The sequence below is a fragment of the Onychostruthus taczanowskii genome, unplaced genomic scaffold, assembly GCF_017590055.1.
Source record: "Onychostruthus taczanowskii isolate IOZ18803 unplaced genomic scaffold, ASM1759005v1 scaffold13, whole genome shotgun sequence".
Classification (NCBI taxonomy): Eukaryota; Metazoa; Chordata; class Aves; order Passeriformes; family Passeridae; genus Onychostruthus; species Onychostruthus taczanowskii.
This window is the reverse complement of record NW_024498462.1, coordinates 15,113,731-15,139,775: the sequence shown is the minus strand read 5'-3', so window position 1 is coordinate 15,139,775 and position 26,045 is coordinate 15,113,731. Positions and strand designations below refer to the sequence as shown.

At 53.2% G+C, this 26,045-nt stretch overlaps 1 protein-coding gene across 4 annotated transcripts in view; it reads right to left on the bottom strand.

Annotated features, from left to right (window-relative positions):
• Positions 1–25,442, bottom strand: part of MCF2 (MCF.2 cell line derived transforming sequence) — a 54,552-nt gene extending 29,110 nt beyond the window's left edge. For all 4 annotated transcript variants that reach the window (XM_041396589.1, XM_041396590.1, XM_041396587.1 and 1 more), the window contains exons 1-7: positions 25,387–25,442; positions 16,635–16,703; positions 15,983–16,097; positions 9,822–9,912; positions 3,083–3,202; positions 1,531–1,647; positions 773–922 (exon numbers count right to left, since the gene is read on the bottom strand). In XM_041396589.1, coding sequence (XP_041252523.1) covers positions 773–922; positions 1,531–1,647; positions 3,083–3,202; positions 9,822–9,912; positions 15,983–16,097; positions 16,635–16,703; positions 25,387–25,441 — 717 coding nt within the window. In that variant the 5' untranslated portion in view covers position 25,442. The remainder of the gene's footprint in view (positions 1–772; positions 923–1,530; positions 1,648–3,082; positions 3,203–9,821; positions 9,913–15,982; positions 16,098–16,634; positions 16,704–25,386) is intronic.
• Positions 25,443–26,045: the final 603 nt, after the last annotated feature.

Genomic DNA, 26,045 nt, shown 5'->3' with positions numbered 1-26,045 from the left:
CACCCACACAGGGGCATCAACCAAAAAGTGAGCACGAACCAAACAGGAGACACTAATCAAACAGGGACTCCACCCAAACAGGGGCACCAACCACACAGGGACACCACCCAAAGAGTGGACACCAACTAAAGAGTGGGCACCAAGCAAACAAGGGACACCGACCAAACAGGGGGCACCAACCACACGGTGGACACCACACAAAGAGTGGACACCAACCACACAGGGGACACCAACTAAAGAGTGGGCACCAACCAAACAAGGGACACCGACCAAACAGGGGGCACCAACCACACGGTGGACACCACACAAAGAGTGGACACCAACCACACAGGGGACACCACCCACACAAGGGACACCACCCACACAGAGGGACACCACCCAAAGAGTGGACAGCAACCAAAGAGTGGACCCCACCACACAGAGGACACCACCCAAAGAGTGGACACCAACCACACAGAGGACACCACCCAAAGAGTGGACACCAACCAAAGAGTGGACACCACCCCACAGGGGCACCACCCCACAGGGGACACCACCCCACAGGGGACACCACCACCACACAGGGGACACCACCCCACAGGGGACACCACCCCACAGGGGCACCACCCCACAGGGGACACCACCACCACACAGGGGACACCACCCCACAGGGGACACCACCCCACAGGGGACACCACCCCACAGGGGACACCACCACACAGGGGACACCACCCCACAGGGGCAGCGGCGCCCAGCAGCGCAGGGCCGTGGCACAGCGCCCTGCTGGCCGTACCTTGAGCTGGCAGTACCTCTCGGTGCGCAGGGCCAGCAGGCGCTCGATGGAGCGCATGTCCTCGGGCAGCTCGGCCTCCGCCAGCTCCGTGCCGAAGCACTGCAGCATCTGGGCAATCTCCTTCACGGTCAGGGCAAAGCTCTCGATGGCCTGCAGGGACACGGGGACTGCGTCGGCCCGCAGCTCCTCGAGGGCTGGGCTGTGCCAGGGGAGCCCGACAGCTCTGAGAGAGCTGGGTGGGATGTCCAGGCAGAACATCCCACCGGGAATCCAACCTGCCATTCACCTGGGACCAACATCCCCGGGAAAACTGAGCGTTCAGCAAGGCACAGCTCCTGACTCCTGGCAGGATGAAAGTGCTTGCAAAGGGGAAGAGACAAACCTGACTGGAAATTTTCTGAATTCTCTGCATTTGGTCAGTGTGCAGTAGGCAGTCTCACTACCACGCTTCCCAAGCACAGTTCTGATATTAATCATATTAAGCAACCATTATTAACAAAAAAGCCTATTTGGTATCTCCCATTAAGGGAATTCTAATAAAGATTTAAAAAGACAGATCTTTTGGGAGCAGTTCCAATAGGAGCCTGAGGGAGCCAATCATCCTGCAAAGCCACCAAAGCCCAGCACCCCTTGTCTCCTTTGCAGGCGTGATCTGGGAGGTGCAGTGGCTCCGGGGGCTCCTTCCAGCCCCCAGGGCTCGGTGCCTGAGTGCCAACCTTCCCCAGGGAGCCCCAGCTGGCCGTGGCAGCCCCACTCACCGTCCTGAAGATGACCCACTCGCTGTGGCAGTACTCCAGCGTGCCCCCCAGCTCGGGGGTCAGCTGCTGCTCCTCGATGTACGTCAGCAGGTCACTGACCGAGCTCAGCATCACCACCTGCACACACACACACACACACAGCCCGTGTCAGCTGGGAGCACCCCCAGCCCACTGATGCACCCCAAACCCCAGTGTGCTCCCAGCCTGTCCTGGAGCATGGCTTCCTTCTTGCACTTATGGCTTAGAACAGCTTTTATCTGGGTTTCTGACCACGGTGAGCCAGCCCTCATCTCCAGGTGCTTTCTTTCCGAAATGCAAGGCACAGGGAGATGCTGCAGAACAGGGCTGAATGCAAAGTGATGCAGGTTTAAGCAAGGCACGAGCAGTAAACTGGAAAGAACACATACATTTTAATAAGTTATGAATTATAACTTACCAATTTCACATAAATGTGTACTCATGATTTATTTTTTGTGTGTGGGATATGTGAGGAATGTTCAAAATTGTGCAAAGAACAGCCATTTTAGAGTGAAAAACGTAAAGTCTGTGAAAATCATGCTATTTCCTAAAGGAAAGCATTAATTTGTTCTCTGTGTTTGTAACAGCATCAGCCTTAGATTCTAGAAATGTACTTTTCTTCTCTTAATTATTCTCATTATGTCCTATAATCAAGGTGGTTTACAAGTCTGGAAATCCAGAGTTGAGAATGTAAACTCATTTCAGTTGCTATTTTAGGAACAACCACCAGCAGGATGCTGGTATGGAGTCTACACTTAGATGAATATGGGAAAATCCACAGCAAAAGCTCCACTAGACATGTCTTATGACTTTTCAGACATGAAACAAATTCCTGGCCACTCTTCACATAGAATGCTTTGGGTTGGAAGGATCATGAAGTTTCCAGCCCCACTCCCATGGGCAGGGACACTTCCACTGTCCCAGGCTGCTCCAAGCCCTGCCCAACCTGGCCTTGGCAACTCCAGGGATGGGGCAGCCCCAGCTGCTCTGGGCACCCTGTGCCAGGGCCTGCCCACCCTCACAGGGAAGAATTTATTCCTAATATCTACCCCAACCTGGCCTTGGCAACTCCAGGGATGGGGCAGCCCCAGCTGCTCTGGGCACCCTGTGCCAGGGCCTGCCCACCCTCACAGGGTGGAATTTTTTCCTAATATCTAATCTGTATCTACCCTTTCCAGTGGGAGCCATTCCCTGTGTCCTGTCCCTCCATGCCTTGTCCCCAGTCCCTGTGCAGCTCTCCTGGAGCCCCTTCAGGCCCTGGCAGGGCTCTGAGCTCTCCCTGGAGCTTCTCCGCTCCACGTGAGCACCCCCAGCTCTGCCAGCCTGGCTCCAGAGGGGCTGAGCTCCCCCAGCCTCCTCTGGAGGTGCTGCAGAGGATGCATGTGACACCAGCAGAGTGGGGCAGTGTCCCCTGTCCTGCTGTGCCCAGCAGGCTCTGAGCACACACAGCAGTGCCAGCTCTGTCCCAGCTCTGAGCACACACAGCTCTGTCCCAGCTCTGAGCACACACAGCAGTGCACAGGCAGCTCTGTACCGGTAACTTGAGCAGGAAATCCTCCTGGCTGAAGCGAAAGCCGATGTCGGTGAAGGTGCGCTGGAAAAACCCCGTGGGCCGCAGAACCATCACCAGGTGCAGGTTCCCTGGGAAGGAGGCCTGCAAGGAAACACAGACAGCATTCACCTGGCCGCTTCCAGTGCACTGAAAACAGGGGGAATCATTCTGCTTTTGGGGGTTTTTCTTATTTTCAGAGCAGGAGGGAGATGCTGGGAGTGGTGCAGAGGTGTGGGATGTGACTGCAGCCGTGCTCCTCGGAGGCACACTTGTTATAAACTTTAATAATACAGATACTGTTCATCACTACAACTTGGGGAGTGAGATTATAACTTAGCAGGGAACAGAGGGCTGGAACATTGAGAGGAATGACAGATTGAGGAAGCAAAATTTATTGCCAAACTTGCTAATCATCCCATAACTGCATGAAGCACACTCGTCTTGTCCTTGGTAATTACCAGGCAACATTTAATTTGTGGCAAGAATTTGGAATTTCCTGTCTACACTGCTGGAGCCTTTTTTCAAGCATATGGGTGGCAGGTGCATTTTTAAATAGATCTGTGAAAAGGGTTCTTGAGAATGAAAAAGAATTTTTAAGAAAGTAGAAGTTGCTTCATTAAATTATGGATAAGCGCATGATGCAAAGACTTGAGTTAATTAAGACATGATTTGCTCTGAGATCCTGCCAGGCCAGGTCACATTTCTCTCCTCCTTATATCATCCTCCTCCATGAAACACGATAGTAACCTCTGTACCAAGGGTGAGAATAATGAACACGTTTGGGTACTTTGCCCTGCAGGGCACTTCACTGTGCCTTCCAAACAAAATCACCCCCACAAACGTGCACTGGTGCTCTTTCAACAGGCTGATTCACACCTGAAGTCTGCCATCCCTGAGCTGCACTGCCACTCATTTGCTCTGTTTTCTTGGGTAGGAAGGGGGGCAGGTTGTGGCTTCCACTGCCCACAGCTTCCCTTAGAAATGGACAGTGACTTTTAGGATCATACAAGCCACATAAATCCAATATATTGATCTGCTGTTATTTTAAGTACAAGCAGGAAAAAAAAAAAAAAGGATTGTGAATGAAATGACAAACTCATACCCTTTGGAAGTCAACAAGAGTGGTGCCAGGGACAAGGACTTGGCACTGGAAACAACAGCAAACCATTGAATAACAGAGCCATTGGTGCTGGCTGCAGGCCCTGGGTGCTGTGCTCCAGCAGTGGCCAGCACATAATGAGAGTTCCTCTGGGAACTCTAGGCTCCTGCCTTGACCCTCTCCTGAAAAATGCAGCAGGAATGTCTCTGAGAACAACCAGCCAGAAGTTCATCCTCCTTGGCCTGACATCATTACTCCCCTTCATCCCCTGTCCCCTCCAGCCCTGCTGGCACTTGGAGCTTTGGCCTTTGTCCTTCAGGCCCTTTTTAACAGGCACCTCCCTGGGGGAAGAGCCTGGGTGTCCAAACCCAATTCCCCAGGGGAAAACCTGCAGGCTTTGAATGCCAGCCCCTAGGAGCCCCTGGGCAGGGGAGGAAAGCTGCAGGAAGGGGCAGCAGCAGGCAGGAGACAAGCCCAGCTGCCAGGGACCACTGGGAGCTGCCTGGCTGAGGGCAGGTACCACAGTCACATTTTTTGGAAAAATCCCTTTGCCCAGGATTCTTCTCCTGGGAAGCTGAGAAGCCTCAGAGAAAAAAGAAAACAATATTATCTCATTTGCTTCTCCTGTGTTTTGCTGCTTTGGAATGTGTTTGGAGATTGTTTATCCAACAGGTGATTGTTTCATTGGTTTCATGTGAATTATTTTGACTTAATAGCCAATCAAGGTCAAGCTGTGTCGAGGCTCTGAAGAGAGTCACGAGTTTTTCATTTTAAAAATATATTTTTTGTATTCTTCATTATATTCTTTAATATAATATAAGTCATAAAATAATAAATTAGCCTTCTGAAAACATGGAGTCAGATTCATCATCCCTTCCTTCATCTGGGAACCCCACAAATACAACAGGCAGGGATGCCAACATGATCCACACCACACACACCAGGGGAGCACAGCACTGCCTCCTGCACCCCAGGCACAGCCATACACACACCACTGTACCCCTCCTGCTCCTTGGTATTTCACCTCAAAAGAGCTGAGTTTCCAGGGCAGATGATTGGATTTCCACTCAGTTTAGAAAGCATCTGGGGATTTTTTAGCTGATCTTACACATACAGGATCGAGGTCAGCACTTACAAGTAGCTACAAAGCAGGAAACACAGCTTTGCAAATGACACCTAATGTATTCCAAGCATGGGAAAAAATGAGCAAGACAAGAAATAAGCTTGTAGAAAGACAGACACCAACAAGCCATGTCCTGTGCCCTCTTAGACACTTAAGGGAAAGGATGAAATGTTAAAAAAAACTTACATAGACCAGTAATTCCTCAACATAACATTCCTGTAGGGATTATATATTTTTTAATTATTGTAACAATTTCAGTTTTTCTCAGGGCTGAAGTGTAGATAAGTTTCCTGAAAACTGAACTCTAATGATACTGAAGGCACTGCTGCAAAAAACCATTTCCCACAACATATTACAGAAAGCACAGACAAAAGGATCCTTAATCTTGCCTTGTGCTTTATCTCACCATTTGTAAGACTGAAAAGAATCCTGTGCACTTGATAAACCTTGGGGTTATGTAACAAAACACCTAAAGAGCCCTCTAAAGCCTCTGCCCTCTGCAGGACACCAGGAAAGGCAGAAAACTCCCAGCACAGTTCCATAAATCAGGCAGCTGGCAACACCTCAGCCACTGCTGCTCACTGTCCCACTGACCACAGCCCTGCTCAACACCCTCCCCTTCCCAGGACACACACGGCACCTCAAGGCCAGGTCAGCAGCTTTTGAAATGCACATTTAACTATGACCACACACAGAGCCCTGACTTAATCAATACAGACGAACTGGGCTAACAAAGCACAAGAAAGGACATGCACTGAAAGCACCCCGGTTACTGCCTCATTACTGAGTATCTCATTCTGACACAGTTAGTGTGACTTTAACATTTCCACCAATTTTAGGAACTCTGTTTTCAGACACTATTCTTCCCTGCAGTTCACCGGGGCATCCATGAGGTTGGAAATCAAAAAATTAAAAAATCAAATAAATTGTAAAACAAAGTATATCTGCCAGTAAGTTTCTTTCTGAGCACTGCAGACTGAGGCCAGGAGTCCTTACACAGGTGCTGAACTGAATGACTTTCTGCTGCCCCTTAAAGGGAAACCATGCACAAAATCTGAGCCTTGAACTTCCCCCGGAGCCAGAACCAAACTCCCCAGTGCTCTGCTACCTTTACTTCGGCCGGCTGCATAATCAACCTAATTAACCACAATTAACCAAAGACGCTGTCAGCATGGCGGGGTCGGGTCGGTGCAGGGCCCCCTCCGTGCCGCGGCTTTCCTTCCCGCGGGAGCGATGGCACAGCCGCTGCTGTGGGCACGGGAGCGGCACGGCGGGCAGCGCGGGGGCACCGGGGCACCAGTGGTACCGGGGTACCAGTGATACCGGGGTACCCGCTGATACCCAGGGTACCCAGTGATACAGGGGGTACCCAGTGATACCCGGGGCACCAGTGATACCAGGGTACCCGCTGATACCGGGGTACCCAGTGATACAGGGGGTACCAGTGATACCCGGGGCACCAGTGATACCGGGGGTACCCAGTGATACCGGGGGTACCCAGTGATACCCAGGGCACCCAGTGATACAGGGGGCACCAGTGATACCGGGGTACCCGCTGATACCGGGGTACCCAGTGATACCGGGGGACCCAGTGATACCAGGGTACCCGCTGATACCGGGGTACCCAGTGATACAGGGGGTACCAGTGATACCCGGGGCACCAGTGATACCGGGGTACCCAGTGATACCCGGGGTACCCAGTGATACCCGGGGTACCAGTGATACCAGTGATACCGGGGTACCCAGTGATACCCGGGGCACCCAGTGATACCGGGGCACCCAGTGATACCGGGGGTACCCAGTGATACCGGGGGTACCCAGTGATACCCAGGGTACCCAGTGATACCCAGCAGTACCGGGGTACCTGCTGATACCCACTGACACCCGGTGATACCAGGTGACACCCACCAGTACCATCAACACCCAGTGATACCTGGGGTACCCAGTGGCACCCGGTGATACCCACTGATACCCGGCGATACCCAGCAGTACCACCAACACCCAGTGATTCCCAGTGACACCCAGCAACAGCCAGCGGCACCCAACAGTACCGGCGATACCCAGCGGTACCAGCGGCACCCGGCGGTACCAGCGATACCCGGCGGTACCCAGCAGTACCAGCGGTACCCGGCGGTACCAGCGGCACCCGGCGATACCCAGCAGTACCAGCGGTGCCCAGCGGTACCAGCGCCCGGCCGCTCCCGCACGGAGGATGCCCTGAATCCCCCCGCGCCGCCGGACCCGAGCGCTGCGGGCCGCGCTGCCGCCGCCGCCGCCTCCCCCGGGCCCGTCCCGGTTTCCGCAGCACGGCGGGCCCGGAGCCTTACCGCATCCCGGGCGGGCCGCCCGCCCCGCCGCGGGCCCGCCTCCGCCATGGCCCGGGGCTGCGGGGATGCTGCGGGGATGCAGGGATGCCGCGGGGATGCAGGGATGCAGGGATGCGGGGATGCTGCGGGGATGCTGCGGAGCGCGCTGCCCGGCTCTCCCCGCTGCCCGGGGCCGGCACGCAGCTCTTCGCTTCGGTTCGGTTCGGGCAGGCAGCAGCCCTGCCGGCTCCCGGCTCCCGGCTGGCAGCCCCGCTCTCCTCCCAGCGCCGGCTTTGCTTTTAAGGTGGAATGCCCAAAATCATCCTGCAGACGCTCTTTCCTGCGAGGATGGGGCTCCCGGCTCGGAGCTCTCGCCCTTCCCTTTCCCCCCGCCGGGATCTCCAAGGTGCCTTTGCAGGCTCTTCGGGGTTCTGGGGGGGAACCAAGCAAAGATGCTGCGGCCAAAACCCGAGGCTTGCCCCGGCATCACTTCCCACAGCACTGCCAGCCTGGCTTGCCCAGGCAATTAGAGGCATACATAAAGAGTTAAAACAAAAATCTGTACAGTGTGATAGAAAAATTTTCAAGATCAGATGCACAACCGCAGAGCTGCAATTGCATATACATATGCTGGAAAAAATAGGACACAGTCTGTGTTTTAAATTCAGCTTCATGGCACTCCTTTACTCCAAAATTGCACAAAGATCAGAAAAAGATTTTTTTTTTTTTTAATTGCACCAGGGTTTATGATGCGTGACTGGGAAAAAAAAATCAAGATCTAAATTTTTGTCCTTACACCTTCTGGACACAGAGACAGCCATTTAGGACCTGACTGTTTTTAAGACAGTATTCCCAAGTCTTAAGCCTCAGTGGACACAGTTTCCTGCATCCCCCCTTGCACAGAGCACCTCCCATTCTTTGCATGGACAGCCCTGATACTGCAGGCAAAGTCACCTCTCCACGTGGACACACAGCACTAACAGGGTGTATGCTCAAATAATTAAACTTTCTTATTAAACACAAAATGAATGCCACTTTTGTAGAAGCTACAAATTAGGACAGGATTTTTTCCCGTTTGACACTTCCAGACTATGCAAAGCAAGTGCATCATCCTTAAAGGATGCTCTTGGTATTAGCACCTGTTCAAACGCTGGCAGCAGAACTGAATCTTGATGATCACTTTAAAGAACCACTTTCTAAATGCTGCTTCTTCTCTAGTGGTATGGTAACCACACCTGCAAGTTCAGTTTCTAACATTCAGAAAAATCAGAACCAAAAATACTCTTGGTGGGATCTCGTTCACCCTGCAAGAAGGGAACCCTCTGTGCCTCCCAAGGGATGCTGACCAGCAAACTGCCAGGTATTTTTAACACCAAGTTCAGCTGCAGCAGCATTAACCATTTAAAACACTGTAAATCTGACTTTATCAGAACCAGGTGGGAATTTTCTGTCTCAGTACAAATCCTCCACTTCACCCTTCCTCAGAGGGACTGATGTCTTTAACCACTCCATGACTGAGCAGAAACAAGCACAGTAATCCACCCAGAGTACTTCCACTGACCTACCCCATGGCCCGGTGTGCCAAGAAAGGATTTCTCTGGGAGCTCCTACCTCCCCCTGCACCCAAAAATGTGACTTTTCTTCAGCTGCATGCTCTGCTGAGAACCCAGGCCCTGGTTCCCACTGAAAGTAGAATTGCACAACCCCTGTGAGCAGAGTTCAGAGCAGTGCTGTCATGCATGTGTGCACCAGATCATTTAAAGCACATTAATGCATCCATACACTTTGAAATGGATTTTTCCATCCATGCCCGCACACAAATCCTTGTGAAGCCTGTTTAAAGAACCTAGAACTTTCAGTCACCAACAATTAGGTAAAATAAATTAATAACCAGTGTCAAGAAAGAACATATATGGAGCAAAATTTTCCACCCATCAAAAGCATAGAACATGGCACAAAACACATTTGAACCAGTGCAAAAGAGTATAAAACCCAGGAAATGGATCAAGCAAGCAAATTAACACACAAACAGCTCATTTAGCAGTCAAATTAATTACAGGGCCATAAAGCAAACTGCTGCCTAGAGAGGCAGCAGGAGCATCATTGCTCTGGTCCCCAGTGCTTTCTGAAGGAGACACACAAAGGCAGGGTGACTTGGTGCACTGGAAGCAATCAGCATTAAAGAGGACTTACTGCTATTTTTTGGAGAGTCGTTTTGACTGATGTCCATGTGTCCAGTCTTCTATCCAGGATTAGGATAAATTTAGTGTCAGACTCATGCTGACTGCAAGATAAGAAAACACCAACAACCAGATAACATTCCAAGAAAAGTGACTGTTCCCAAAAGAACCCCAAATCCAAGAACCTGGAATGCAAACCACATTTCAGTATTTCTACAGTTCCTGAAATTCCCTTTGGAAAAATCTTCCTGAACACCCAAACTCTTTCCAGAGGTGCTTAGCAACAGGACAAGGGGCAACAGGCACAAACTGAAGCACAGGGAATTCCATGTGAACATGAGGAAAAATGTCTTTGTCCTGAGGGTGACAGCGCCCTGGGACATGCTGCCAAGACAGATTGTGAAATCTCCTTCTCTGGATATTTCAAAAACCCACCTGGGGCTTTTCATATCTCCAGATATTCCAGCACAACCTGCTGCAGGTGAAGCTGCTCTGCCTGGGGGTAGGACTGGATGATCTTCAAGATCCCTTCCCAGCCAGGCCATTCTCTGACCTCCACAGCTCCCCTCCCAGCCCAAGTCCCGGTGATCCTCACTGTGCACCGCCCGTGACTCGTGTGTGCCGTGGTGACAGCAGAGTGCTGGAGAGCAGATTGCTCTGGAAACACAAAGGGGCCTTGAGGAGGAGCTGTGCCCTGGCCAGCAGGCTCCCCCACGACCCCCCTGCCTTCCCTGCTCAGGCTAGAGCAGCCAGGCAGTGACTCCTGGCTTGTTCTGGCAGGAGGCAGCAGAGGTGGCACAACAGGGCAGGAGGCAGCAGAGGTGACACCAAGGCAGGACAGCAGGCAGTTCCCCCACGACCCCCCTGCCTTCCCTGCTCAGGCTAGAGCAGCCAGGGCAGAGACAGCAGAGGTGACACCAAAGAAGGGCAGGAGGGAGTAGAGGTGACACCAAGGAAGAGCAGGAGGCAGCAGAGGTGACACCAATAGGGTAGGAGACAGCAGAGGTGGCACCAAGGCAGGGCAGAGGCAGCAGAGGTGGCACCAATAGGGCAGGAGGCAGCAGAGGTGACACCAAGGCAGGGCAGAGACACCAGAGGTGACAGCAGGGCAGAGGCAGCAGAGGTGGCACCAAGGCAGGACAGCAGGCAGCAGAGGTGGCACCAAGGCAGGGCAGGGCAGTGCCAGCCTGGCAGAGGGGACAGGGAGCTGTGCTGGCTCCCCCAGCCCGCCTGCCGGGAGGCAGCCACTGCTCCAAGGCGTGCTCCAGCACAGCCCAGCTGACTCCAAGCACAGGCTCCTGACATCCTTTTTAGCCTGCCGGGAGGCAGCCACTGCTCCAAGGCGTGCTCCAGCACAGCCCGGCTGACTCCAAGCACAGGCTCCCGACATCCCTTTTAACACCCAAATCCTCTGAGGTGCTTTGAAACGGCCAGCCTGGCCCAGCTGTACCAGCTGCACTGGTGCTGCCCTGTCTGCAGGTCACACATTCCCTGCAGGAGCCCAGCTCAGCTGCAGCGTTTGCACAGCTGTGACCAGCTCCTCCAGGAGTGCATTTACAGGACTCTCATTTTTGATTTTGCAGTATTTACCCTGTGCATGCTGACACAGGATAGCCATGCCCACAGCACCCTGTCCCGTGCTGGGACAGGCTCCCAGGACACGTGCTGCCTCCCCAGAGGGCTCAGGTGTGTGCCCTGGGCACAGCCCTGTGCCAGCCCTCTGGCCAGCAGCATCTCTGCTGATTCCTGTGCTTGGCAAGGCAAACACAATACTTGGCAACTCACTAGAGAAAAGAAAAACCAGACACTCAAAGTGCAGGAGCTTTCACTCAGTGCACACCTCGCTGCTGTGCTCTGTGGCAGCCACAACTCTGACAAACACACGTAACAGGAATTAGCAGTGCTGCTCAGAGGGATGAAGACTACAATTCCCCCTGACTCATAACAACAGCTGAAGGTATGGAGAGGCACCCAGCCATCGTGTGACACATCTTATGGATCTCTGACTTCACAGCCAAAGTGCAAAGGTTTCAGGTGAATTCATTCAGTGGCTTTGAAGTGCAGAAGAAACGAGCAGAGAAAGTGAACATTAAATTTTACATGTGGGTCACAGACAGAACACGTGTAATAAAGTCTGAGGCTGGGAGCACAGAGTCTGACTTTTCAGCCAAAACCTTTATTTGCTTAGGATGGTTTAGGCAAAGTGAGAAAACTCTGCAGGTTTCTGTTAGCTCTGTTCACCCCCACCATGAGCTAAGTCACCGAGGTGGGTGGGAGCAGGCCAAAGCATCCTTTGGTTTGAGGCAAAAATAAAACCCTTTGGTTTTTCAGCACACTCTAAAATTTTAAAAGTATGTCTCTGAGTTATAAAGAACAATTCCCAACTCCCCTGGTGTTTCCCAAGGGTCTGCAATTGAAAAAAAATAAACTGCTTTTACACAGAACTGCTGTAATCACAATAAAACCTGAAGACAGCCCCCAGAATCCAAGTAATTTAGAAAAGGCAGCCAGAATGTAGTGCAGTGCCAGTTAAGCAAAGCTGGAGTCATTAACTCAGGACAAGGTTATGCACAGAGAGCAGCCTCTGAGCATGCTAATGTACTTGTATCAGTTCCCTTACAGAAAGAAAGAGGAAAGTTCCCAGCAGTCTGACACCTTGACACCTACTGTGAGAAATTTGTCATTTATTCTAGGCCAGTGGAGAAAGTCTGTGACTATTTGCAAGCCAGGCCTTGCAGGTTTATCAGATTTCCAGGCCCGTGATGTACCTTTTAGACTGACAATAAAAATAAATCAATGCTTTCTACCAGGGCTCTGAGGGCTCTTTGTTTGCATCCAGCAGCAGGAAGATGGAGACAGATAACCAGGGCAAGGATTGCTTCTCTCCAGGAGTTTCTTGTCACTTTTTGATGCACCAGACTAAAAATAAAGACCTGGGATGTTTTGCAGGACTTGAAATTGGAGCCTGGAGTCTGCAGCTGTGAGAGTGAGCAGAGCACTGAGAGACTCCTTGCTGCTGGAGGGATCAGAGCACGCAGCCAGACCTGCCCAGCACTGAAACCCAGAGATATTTATAGCCAGCAGCACCCTGCCCTGTGCCACTGCTCTGTGCTCTCAGCTCTGAGCCACCCTGGACCCCACCTCCCAGCCTGAAGGAGACAGGCAAAGCTCATCTGAACAGCAGAAAGCTGGAGAGTCAAAGAGAGGACAGAACAGGGCAGAATGGGATGTGGTATTTCAGCAGGAGGGGACCCACAGGGACAACCTGTCCAGAGTCTGAGCATTTCAGGCTGACCAGAAGCTAGGAAATGTTGGTGAGGGCATTGTGCAAATGCCCCCTGAACACTGACAGCCTGGGGAACCTGCTCTGGTGTTTGACACCCCCTCAGCAATAAATGCTTCCTACAGTCTGCTCTAAGCCTGCCCTGACTGCTCTGAACCATCCCCACCCGTCCTGCCCCTGGGTGCCAGGGGAAAGAGCTCACACCTGCCATCCTCAGGAAGCTCAGGGAGCACTGGGATCCCCTGAGCCCCCTCTCTGCACACAGAGAGGCCTCAGCTCTCCTCACAGCACATCCTGCAAGCCCTCTCAGCAGAGCTGCTCCCTCTGCACAGTTCAAGGCCCTTCACATCATTTTAACCGTGGCACCCAGACCTGCACACAGCATTGAAGGTAATACCACACCAATGCCACACACAGAGGGATTTTTTTCAGTTTTCAACTTTTACTTTAATAGTAATTAAGTCGGTTTTTTGTAATAACATTCTTACAGATATCATAACTGACTTCCATCTATTTTCTTAAGCTTCTACTGGAATTCTGGCTTAACTTGGAAGAGATAAATTCTTTCAGGCTAGAGAAAAGATTTCTATTTGCTGTAAAGACCACACTGTCACAGCCCTCAATCCAAGCCTGGATAAAGTGCTGCTTTCTCACTCCTCGGGTCTCTTTTCTGCAAATACAGGATCAGTCACACTTCCCTGCTTCCAGCAGCCCACTGCAGGTGCTGCTCAGCACAGCCAGCCTGAAGGCAGGCAGCATTTTGAGCTGGATGTGCACAGAATAGGAAGTGGGCACCCATTACTTATTTTCCCTTCCAGCTCATCCACACAAGTACTTCCTGCAGCTGCCTCCTGCCTGCAGCAGTTCCCAGGAATACTAAAAATTCCCTTGCCTACAGACTCACTTTCCTCCTGGCCCTGCTACGAATGCACCCACCTTGAGGACTCAGGAGGAGATTTCAGCATCCATCTCCTTCATCTAACAATTACTTCCAGGAGAAGAATGCCTGATGAAATTCATCTTCCCAAAACACTACAGACCATCCAGCTTGCCCAAATGGCACAAGGCTGACAGCCACGAGGTTTCCTCAGGCTGGGACAGGCAGGACACCATGCAGCTCCTTTGCATGGTGCTGGTTTTGATCTGCCCCTGCACACCCACAGGTAAGCAGGTGCTGCACCCACACCTAACCCTGACACTTGAAGAAATGAAGTACCTCTGGCAGGTAAATATTTACCTCTTTTAGGGACTTTCTGGCCAAAGCCTGAGCTCCAACCCCACGATGTGCACACAGGGGCACCAGAGCTGGCACAGACCCTCCACCCTCAGCTGGGTGACCTGTGCCTGGTCCCCCGAGCCCTGCAGCTCCAAGGTGCCAGGGAGCACATGCTTCTGGGGTGGTCAGACACTGGGGCAGGCTGGTACGGTGGCAGGAGGAGCAGAGCAGGATGATTGAAGTGGTTTTACTAAAAAACACGCCGGACGTGTTTGAATCACCAGCAAGCTCGCAGCTCTCATTAGTTTCTTGATTGAGTTTGACCTATTACAGGGACAGCAGGACTGCTCATCATGCTAATGCCAGGGTGTTTACACTCAGGTGCAATGAGAAGCCTTGGAGAGGCCAGCCAGAGCTGGGGAGTGCAGAGGCACAGAGCAGGGCTGCCTGCACAGGGTGAACAGCCCTTGGCAGGGTCCTGCTCCTGCTGGGCCAGGAGCCCTTGAAACCTCAGAGTGCACCAAAAACGGGACAGAGGAACCACAGGCTCCTTTTTGGTTTTTTTTTTGAACAGAGGTGCCTAACCACTGCACATTTCTGCCAAAGCAGCTGCTAATGGAAAGCTCCCCTCTAGCTGCTGTCAGCCTGCTCTCCCTGCAGGAAGGAATTTGCCAAAACAGGCATTATTCAAGAAAATTAAGGATTCCAGGTAACTGAGTCACCAGGCTCAGCAGCAGGAATTAGGAGGGCCATTAATCTAAGCATCCAGCCCAGTGTGAGGCACAGGCACACTGTCAGCAGCTTAACCCTGACACCCAGGCAGGTAATGGGAGCTGCTGCTGTCTGCTGAGCCATCACCTGTCACGGGGACCCCGAAGGCTTTGTTCTGTAATTAGCCTCTTCCTCTGGTTTCATTTCCCTTTTTCCACAGCAATGACTCTCTATTTGTACACGTCAAAATATTATTTTGCAGTGGCATGGTATATTTAAGCAGTGACACACGCCAAAGCTTGAGGAAAGCTTGTTAATTAGAAACTAAACCAACTAAACGTGTGATACATTCCAGCTGACAGGCCACAGGGGTGATGTCCACTGCCTCCTCTGCAGCTCCTGGCACACAGAACACCTCACCTGGACGCTGTGAGGGCTTGCAGCCCTGGGGGGCTCTGGGAGCTGAAGGAGTGTTGCCATCATATTGCAGAAGTTCCACACTGTTGTCTCCTTACCACACAAGTTTCACACCTTCTTGGTGTTTCTCGTGGGCATCTCCTCAGAGCACGGACTCTTTCTCTGTCTCCTTACCACACAAGTTTCACACCTTCTTGGTGTTTCTCGTGGGCAGCTCCTCAGGGCACAGACTCTTTCTTCCTCACAAAGCAGCCAGCTGACTCCAGGTCCCTCTCAAGCTGCCAACCCACTCTATTAGAGGACTCTTCTTCTCACTGGTCACAGTTATGGCCTGTTAAAGCCAGGCCTGTTCCTAATCTTTGCTAATTGGCCCAGCTGCAGCTCCTTAGGGCTGAGATTACCTTCTGCACTATCTTTATTCTCTCATATTCCATCCCCCCCCAAAGGAGCCCCTCGCCCCCACTCGTGGCTGTGCCCTGCAGATCCCTGCCCAAGGCAGGCAGGACCCCCCTGCCCACCCCAGACACGAGCTGGGGGCAGCCCCCACCTTGGCACTGAGGTCAGGTAGGTCAGGACCCTGGCCACGCTCTCCTCGGGCACCTGGTTGAAGCCAGCGTTGTCGGGCAGGGTGATGATCCAAGCCTTGTCCTTCCCCCTTCCACCTGCAAAACACACAGGGATGCTGCCCTGCCCTGCTGCTGAGGAGGGCACCGGCAGCTCAGAGCACACGCTGCCACTGGCACAGGGGTTTTCACGTGCCCAGAAGAGTCAAACAAAGGCAAATCTGCCTCTGAGTCCAGCACAGCACACCAGGGCAGGAGCTGGAAACAAATGCGTTGAGAACCAGGCATGTCCTTCATTTACTGGGTGTGCTTTACACAGGACAGCAGAAGAAATCAGAAATACAAGGACAAACACTGGTCCGGAACCTCCAGAAATACATTTCACAGCAAACTGCTTGTTCATGCCTCGAGTGCTGGGAATATTTTACAGAATATTTTACAGTGTGGCACGGGACAGAAACCCAACCTGCTCTTTCAAACTGCCCCCATGTTTTATTAACAGCAGCTCTAGTGGCACTGGATACCTGGTGGGTAACAGCCCCTGTGAAGTATCACTCTGGCAAACAGCAAAGTTTGTCTGCAGTATTTAATTACCACAGGGAGAGAGAGAGACCCTGAAGATGCTCTCATACTCACCAGACAGAAAAGCAAACTCTTTCATCAGATCATCACTGATGTCCTTTGCACAGATGGGTACTGCAGTTTCTGGAGAAAGGGAAAAGCAGCAATCAAAATAAAGCACAAATCCAAAGCAGACACATTTATCAACGTGTTAATCCAAAGGTGGAACCTGAACTCCCCTGAGCTATACATGAAACTGCAATAAAGGACATGTGGATCTCAGAGATGTTATTTCTAATGTTTCTAATGAGCCCAACAGGGTGAAAGCCACAAGTCAGCAACAAAAGTATTCCACTAAATGCACCAAGGGAGCACTGCCCTCCCCTCAACGGGCCACAGCCAATGTAAATTTGTATATTTTGGAGTCAGCAATGCCACTCTCTGTTTCCCAAATTCTCCCAGTGCTCCCCAGCTGGCAATGCAATGGGCTGAGGGTTCTGCTGGGAACTGCAGCATCCAGGCTGCTGCACTGGGAGCAAGGCTGGGCTTTCAGGCTGTCACAGTCTTTAATTTTGAACAAATAAGCTTCTGAAGCCACGCTTTCACCTGGCACGGGGCCACAGGCATTGGAGAGGCTGTTGTTCTTATGTTCAGTTATTAGGTTTCTTCCTAATTAAATCATGGCAAGGCTGGCTCAATACCATATTTAGCACCATGATCATTTCAGAGGCAGTGAAGCACAGCAGAACAACACACAACTTTACCTTTCCCTGGGAGAAGGAAACAAAGACCACACTGACTAAACACAAGAGGAGCTTAAAGCTGGTAAACATTTTTTTGGATTATCTATAAATGGAATGACAGCTAAAAATCAAACATCCTTGTTCCTGCAAATAAACGTTTTGGAGCACATCTATACAGATTAAAGTCCTTGGGCTTTCTGATAATCAAATTGTAAACACTGATTATTTCACAGAGCTGGTCCTAGGGAATAATCTTCTGGCTGTTTCAAATCAGACAGGCTGCATGCTTCAGCACACTCCAGAATAATCAATATTTATTCTATTGCCCCTTTTTTTCAAAAGCTTTCTGGTCACTTCTACTTTATCTGCAGATTTTTCAGGCCTGCACTGGCTGCAGGGTGCTGCAGCACAGCAGCCCAGATGTGTGGGGGCTCTCTGCCCTTCCAGGCACACACTGCTGAGCTTCCCTCCTGTAGATAAAAATGGCATTTTTCTTTATTGAGGATGGAGCCCCAGTCCCACTGGCATCTACAGAAACATTCCTGATTTTAACAGGCCCTAGAATTGGTCTTGGTGAGAAAGAAGTTTGTCTTGCAAAGATATTTCAAATATTTGTCTCTCATTCAACTGCTTCACCCAACTTAAGGACATGCAGCAGCAAGAGATTTCTTCTCTATTTGTTGATTTCTTTTTTCACCAGGTCAGTGGTTTCCTACTGATAAAATTCACATTTAACACCTTAACGAGCTCCCACACATGAACCAGATGACACCAAACATGTGTGTGTCATTGAAAATAGGAGACAACAGCCCACGCTGTGACACGTGTCTGTCACAAACCAGCGTGGGGCTGCTGTCCCCAGGCAGGGTGAAACCTGGCCCCAGAGCTACCCTGCCAGCCCTGCCTTCCCCAAATTCAGCCCCAGCCCTGCTTTCCCCAAAATTCAGCCCCAGCCCTGGTTTCTCCCAAAATTCAGCCCCAGCCCTGCCTTCCTAAAAATGCAGCCCCAGCCCTGCTTTCCCCAAAATTCAGCCCCAGCCCTGGTTTCTCCCAAAATTCAGCCCCATCCCTGCTTTCCCCAAAATTCAGCTCCATCCCTGGTTTCCCCAAAGTTCAGCCCCAGCCAAGCCTGGCCACGTGCTGGAACTCCCCCGTGACTGGAAAGCTCAAAGGCACTTCAGCCCCAGGCTGGCAGCAAATGTGGATTTTGGCTGGGTTCTGCACTGGTGTGAGAGGGATGTGCCAGTTCATCGAGCCTGCAGAAAGGAAGTTTGCCTTTCAAACAAAACATCACTTAGTTTAAAAGTTTCACACGACACTGTCCCACTGAGAAGCGCCCAGCAAGGAGCAGGGAGGCAGGGGGAGGTGGTGCCCACCCTCTGGGACAATCCAACAGGACACAGGAGCAGGATGCTGCCCCTTGGCAAGGCCAGGGCACAACAACAGCCTGGCTCTGGTGAGATCAGGGCTGCTCCCCAGCCAGCTCAGCCCTGGCACTCCTCTGGGCTGGCCACTGAACTCACCCTCCTGGGCAAATATCAGGGAAATCAAGGGCTGGCACCGAACCCACGAGGGTGGCTGTGCCTCAGGCACTTCACTTGGCTGCTGCAACAAATCCTGAACAGAGCACAACCTTTGTCCTCGAATATTAACCTCTGCAGAAAGAGCAGTGAAAGGCAGGGAGGCACCAAAGACCCCCAGACAAGGCTTCAGCTGGTGTTCTGTGTCAAACTGGGGGTTTTCCTTCAGGGCCACTCTTGGGACAGCACAGAAAAGACCCCAGGGCTCTGCTCTACGAGCAGCACGGCCAGCCTGCCTCTCCTTGGCACAGCCTGCAGGAAGTCAGGCCTCCAGGAAAGTCCACTCATTTCTTCCCAAGCCAAAAAGAGCCTTTGTGATCACCAGCTGCCACAAAACCGAGCCCGGCTCCCCACACAGCACCAGAGCACTGCACAAACTGCTGTCCCCACACAGCTGGCATCACCCCCAGCTCTAGGGCCTGGCTAAAAACCAGCAGCATCTGGATGGGAATTGCCAGAACGGTGTGGTGTCGCTTTTATATGGCCCCAAAAAGGGCATTCATGAAGTGCTGCTGCAGTTATTGCATTTGGAGGCTCCTCTGCAGGGGAGATTGTTGCCATGGCGCAGAGTTGTGGAGGCTGCAAGAAGCCAAGCAGGGAAAAGACAAAGGGGGAACTCAGGGCTCTGCACCCCTGGGGAAAGCAGAGTGGCTCAGCACGGAGCCCTGCTGAGCCTGTCCTGCCCCCAGCCCTGTCTGCACCGTGCAGGACATCTCCCAGCCCTCAGCACCACGGCACAGAGCGGGCAGAGAGAACGATGCCCGGGGCTTGCGCCCACCCTTGGAGGAGACACGGGCAAGGAGGGCTGCAATGACACCCAGAGGGGGACAGCTCCTGTCCCAGCCCAAATCCCTCTGCTGACACCAGTTAGACCCCCAAGTGCTTTGCTCTCAGCAAACTCTTGTTTTCTTTGCTTTTCCAGACTTCAGAGGCCTGCAGCAGCGCAGGCAGCAGCTGTGGGACACACCTGCCAAGTGCCCCACACCAGACACTGACCAAACACTGCTGGCACCAAGGGCACTGCTGGCCCAACCCTGCTGGCACCAAGGGCACTGCTGACCCAACCCTGCTGGCACCAAGGGCACTGCTGACCCAACCCTGCGGGCACTAAGGGCAGTGCTGGCCCTGCTGGCACCAAGGGCACTGCTGACCCAACCCTGCTGGCACCAAGGGCAGTGCTAACCTGACCCTGCTGGTACCAAGGGCACTGCTGACCCAACCCTGCTGAACCAAGGGCACTGCTGACCCTGCTGAACCAAGGGGAGTGCTGACCCAACCCTGCTGAAACCAAGGGCACTGCTGGCCCTGCAGAACCAAGGGCACTGCTGGCCCTGCTGGTACCAAGGGCATTGCTGACCCAACCCTGATGGCACCAAGGGCAGTGCTAACCCAACCCTGCTGGTACCAAGGGCAGTGCTGGCCCTGCTGAACCAAGGGCACTGCTGGCCCTGCAGAACCAAGGGCACTGCTGGCCCTGCTGGTACCAAGGGCATTGCTGACCCAACCCTGATGGCACCAAGGGCAGTGCTAACCCGACCCTGCTGGCACCAAGGGCACTGCTGGCCCTGCTGAACCAGCTGCTGCAGGATGCTGCACTAGCCTGGGCACCTGGGAGAACCACGGAATTCCTTGGCATTCCAGGCGGTGTGGGCATTCCCCGTGCCAAGCCAGTGACACAAAGGACACATTAAAATATTTATGGCAGAAAGCTTCAACAGCTGTGGCTGCTGCAAGAGCCTTTGTCCCCAGAGCCCACGGGGACAGCTCACACCTCTCTGTGGCCAGGGGCTCAGCTGCACACCCTCAGCCTGCAGCCACCCGCTGCCTCCACAGCCACCCAAGCCAGCTCTCACCTCGAGGGAAAGGTTAGCAGGTAGGCTTAGAAATGCCTGTTTTTCTGGGAGATGTGATGTGTTGATCCTGAGGACGATGGCCCCCGCAAGGCCTGAAGTCCTGCACAAGGCATCAAAGTCTCACCAGGGTTAGTCCCTGCCTAGGAGTGATGGCTTGGTCACCTCGCCAGGTTCAAGGACTCCCTAAATTATCTTTTCTCAGACTGGGGGCGATTTTTAAGGAATGGCTCATTCTATTTTCAAGCTCCTTCTTTTCCTTCTCCCCAAGCACCTGCTCCAACACAGCGTAGGAAGCAGCAGCAGATGGTTCTCTCTTCTGACCCAGGGCTGTGCTTCTCCTGCGAGGCCTTCCAGGGCTTGTGTGCCTGAGTGCTTCAGTGCAGACACATCCCCACCACCAAACCTGGGGGTGTGCTCAGCTAGGAAACCACACAGCAAAAAAAGGAAAGCTCCTGAAAAACCGGAATGACCTTTTCGAAAGGCTTAGATTTAGACACGCTGAGGATAAGAGGAAAAAGGCAAAAAAAAAAAAAAGGTGCTGTGAAAGGAAAAGAAGACAAGGAATGGAAAATGTTAATTCAGGTTTGAGGTCCATCAGCCAGGCAGTGTGACTGACCCACGGGGCAGGGACCCCTCGGGAGCAGCCCAGTGCCCACCTTCCAGCAGAGCTGTGCTCAAACTGGGGGGGCACCAGCACACCCAGCTGGGCACTGGGCACGGGACTGGCTGCACAGCCCAGCTGCCAGCCCGGGGCAGCAGATCCCGCTGCCAGGCAGCCCTGCAGGGACAGCAGCAGCAGCCAGCACCCGTGTGGCACAGCTGCAGCCTCTGGTGACACCCCAAACCAGCACAGCCTCACTGCCAGCAGCACAAGGTGCAGCCAGACAAGGAGCCCAGCCGTGGAAATGCCATCCTGGGACACAGCTCTGGGAGCTGCAGCGAGCAGAGGGTCTCCAGAGCCCTGGCTGAGCCACGCTGCCAGCAAGGAGGAGGAGGAGGAGGGTGCTCAGGGGAGGTTAAAAGATGCCCTGTGCTGGAGACCATGGGGTTGTGGGGCTGGGGGTGGCAGGGAGGGAATCTCTTCCAATTTATATGTAGCAGCTGAGAAACTGGGGAAGCTTTGCTAAGAAAAGGTGAAGCAACAGCAAATTAAGCAGCAAGGAGGCTTAGTTGTCACCTCCTGCTATGCTGTGATGTTTTCATGTCCAATCAGAAAAACCCCCACTCTCGTATCACACCAAACTAAGCAAAAACTGGGAATGACAAAAGCCAGCTCCACCATACATGAATTCACGTCAATTGCAAGAAATTTAATAAAAGAGTCTCAACACCCACTCTTTTGGATTCAACCACCATGTGGGAGTTGAGAAAATCTAGTTTCTTGCATTTCTAACATATAGGAGCTTCAATGTACTTTAGTTTTCTCCTGTTTCCAGTTTCAGTCACTCTTCCCTCACCAAGGAGAGCAGCTCATGTGTTTGCACATCAGCAGCAGGGCACACTTGCCAGCTGTGCAGGCAAAGGCACATTCAGCATCTGCCACCAGTACACGTCCTCCCAGCCCAAACAGTCAGCCCATAAACCAGAGCCCATTCAGCACAAATGACTTCCAAAACCCAGTAAAAACATACAGACATCAGTAACTTTCCCATCATCATTCAGCACCATGCAAACACTGATTTTTTTAAAGGGAAATTCCAGCACAAAGTAACTCCTGGGAGATAATTCAGCAGTAAATCCTGGGGCCTCACTGGCTGCCTGGAGAAGCTGGAATGAAGTTCACTGAGAACACTGGAACAATTTCTTTCACAGCTGATATAGCCAGGAAACTCAACTGTGCAGCCAGGTTCCCCCAATGGCATCACCTGGAAACTCTACTGTAAAGCAAGGGAAAACAAACACAATATTTTTCCCAAACTGAAAGTGGAAATGGCCAATTCTGGCATCCCCCACTGAGCAAAAGCACATTTCCAAGCCCAGCTAACCTGCTCCTGCAGCAGGCCTGTGCAATGGGAAGTGAGATGGGGTACCTGTGTCACCCCCCAGCCCCTGGCAAACAGCCCAGGAGCAGCAGGATAACTGTGCTGGGCTGGGCCCCAGGGAACAGCTCTGCCCAGGACATCCTGACTCATCTCTGCCCTAAAAGCAAGCCCAGCATCGCCTGCGAGGAAAAAGGGATTCAGAAAACAAGGCAGCCCCACCCAGGCACTGCCAGCAGCACTCCCACTCTGCAGCTCCTCTGCCCACCCATTTTCCACTGGCCTCACATTTCCCAGCTGCCAGGTGAGCTGGGCGAGGCCGTGGCAGCAGAGCAGGCTGAGCAGGGCCCTGCTGGGCTCAGCACTTGTCCCCAGACAGCCACTGTCACAGCAACACGTGGCTGTCCCAGGGGCTTGTGGTGGTTTGTGGCTCCAGGACTGCCCTGCCAGCCCCACCTGCCAAAACCAAGGCTAACCAAGGCTAACCAAGGCTCCATGGCAGCACAACCAGGGGAATGTCCCAGCTCTAAACCCCCAGCCCTTGCACTCCGTGTCTCCAGGCATCCTCTCGCTCAGTGGCAAAAGAGAGAGCTTTGGGAAACTCTTTCTTCCCCTCAGCATGTTTTACACTTCAGTTGTTCCCTCCCACACAGCCCTGCTGTCACTTCACTTTGTCCTGGTACGTGAATGGTAACCATTAAACGGCTTGTAGCAAATGTGATGTAGGGAGAGGAAGCACATCCCACGTACTACTGCCTGCTCCCAGACTACTACTGCTCCGTGCCCAGCCAGAGGGGCTGGCTGGGGCAGGCACGGAGCTCCTGCAGGCTGCCGTGCTCTGAGGGAGCCCAAGCCACTCCAGAGATGGGAATGGCCACCTAAGGCTTGGGATTTTCACAGCCTTTTGTCTCAATCTAAGGCAGGTAGGGGTGGATCACCTTCTGCTAGAAACAACCACGTTTCCAGGACTGCCGTGTGCAGGGAAATGGTTAAAACATGGTCCCAGATCAGGCTGAATGCTCTGAAATCAGCAATTAGGGAAAAAAGCTCCTGATTTATTTTTAATCTCATGACCTGAAGAACCTTACTCAACATTGTCTCTTTCTCAACATTTTATTTTAAGAACCTGTGTGGATGCCAAATCATGGGTCCGGATCCTGCAGCTACAACCACACAAGTGTGCCTTTGTGGGGATATTTTGGCTCTGTGTGACCATTACACAAAGGTCATCTGCCCAAAGCTGGTTAGCAGAGAGGGCTCATGCTCAGAAGAAACCCACTGCCTGCTTTCACCTGGTCCCCAGTACACAGCTCACAGCAAACGTGCACCACCTGTGTCCCCATGCCCGTGTCACCAGCTGCTGCTCCAGCAGCGTGGGTGCTCCGTGCCAACAGCAGCACAAGGAGCATTTCACCACATCCATTCAAGCAGCATCCTTTGCTGAGTGACCGTGACCACCCCTGCCCAGTGTGTCTGCTCCATTGCAGGGTGCAGGGAAAGGAGCGGGGTCGGGTGGGCAGGCGGCCAGAGCAGGAGGGGCTGCTGGCAGCACCTCGGAAGGGCACGGGCACGGCGGCTCCTGGGCAGCAGGTGGCACGTTGGTACAGCCCCCACCTGTGACCTACCCCCGACAAACTCCTCCTGCACCCCCAGGTGTGCCTTGCAAAGATGTCGAGAAAGCTGGCGTTAGACAGGAAGCTTTTTTTGGGTCAGTGTGTCTCTTTGGTGCCCGGCACAGCTGCAAGCACTCTGCCAGCTGCACATGGATGAGGAGTGATGGCTCTGCCTGCTCCCACTCCTGACAGGCTGTGCATCCCCCAGCGAGGCTGGAGCCACCCGAGGGGCCCTTCCCTTCCTGCTTCAGGAAAGCCCTCACTGCAAAAATACCTGTAACTCCGCTCAGGAAAACAGGAAAATGATGAAAAAGTGAGGGCTCCACACAACTTCTGCGCAGATCACTGTCCATCAAAGGAAACAGCGCTGAGGCAGCCACGGCCTGAGATAAGGGATCGGATTGCATGTGCTTCTCACGGGCAGGGTGGGCAGCCACAGGAGCACAGTGCTGCACTCAGGCACAGCCCGGCGCTCCGAGTGCCTGGGGACACGGGACAGGGGACACGGGACACGGGAGGGTGCCGAGGTGTCTAACACAGGAGCACACCTCACACGCATCTCCTGCTGCCCTTCTTCCCTCCCGGGAACGGGCAGCCCCGGCCAGGGCTGAGCTACAACTCCCCAGGGATGGCAGCTTGCGGCCGGGAGCTCGTACCCAGCGAGTTCTGTAGCCGTGGCCGCGGGAAGGGCGCGGGGCTCGCACCGGCGAACATCCCCTGCCAGCGGCAGCGCCCGCCGCGCTCGTTCGGTGACACGCGGGGACAGGGCTCCTCCCGAGCACCGGGGCCGCTCGCACCCCCCGTGCCGTCCGTGCAGCGAATAACAGAACAGCAGCAAGAATCCTCGGCCGCCCGCCAGCGACCGCCACGCCGAGGGGCAGCGCGGCCCGAGCGCAGAACGCGCCCGCCGCGCTCGGCACCGGCACCGGCACCGGCTGCGGGAGGGACGGGGCACCCAGGGCCGGCTGCCCACGGCGCCGCTGCCCCGCGGCTGTCCGGGAACGCCGCTGTCCCCCCCGCCGCCCGGACACCTGCGAGCCCCGCCGGCCCGGCACTCACCGGCGGCGGCCTCCAGCAGCGCGGCGGCGCGGAGCAGGCGGTAGTAGCGCTCCATGTCCCCCCCGGTCCGGTACCTGCACCGTCCCGCCCGCCCCCGGCACCGCCCCGGTACCGGTGCCGCCACCGTCCCGCCGCCGCCGCCCCCGCCCGCGTGCATTTCTTTCCCTTTTTTTAGCTCCTTCCCCCGCTTTTTCCTTCCTGGTTTGTTTGTTTATTTGTTTGTTTTTTCCCCTCTTCCCCCTTTCCTCTTTTCCCCCCTTTTTTTCCTCTTTATTCCCGTTTCTTTTTCACCCTTTTTTCCTATTTCTTTAGTTTATTCCCTTCCTCCCCTTTCTCCTTCCTCTTCCCCTCTTATTCCCTTTTTCTTTTCCCCCTTCCCCCTTTTTTTCCATTCCCCTATTTTTCCTCTTTTGCCCCCCTCCTTAGTCTTTTTTTCCAGTATTTCCTTCTATTCCCTCTTTTGCTTTTTTCTTCCTTTCCCCCCCTTTTTCCTTCCTCTCCCTTTTCTCCTTTATTTCCTTTCCCTCCCCTCCTATTCCTTTTTTTCCCTTAATTTACCACTATCCCCAGTGCCCCCCAGCACACCACCCTGCAGCTGGATTTACTCCCTGCCTTAGTGCCTATAGCACTTCTGTAGGGAAAAAAAAAAAACCCCAAAA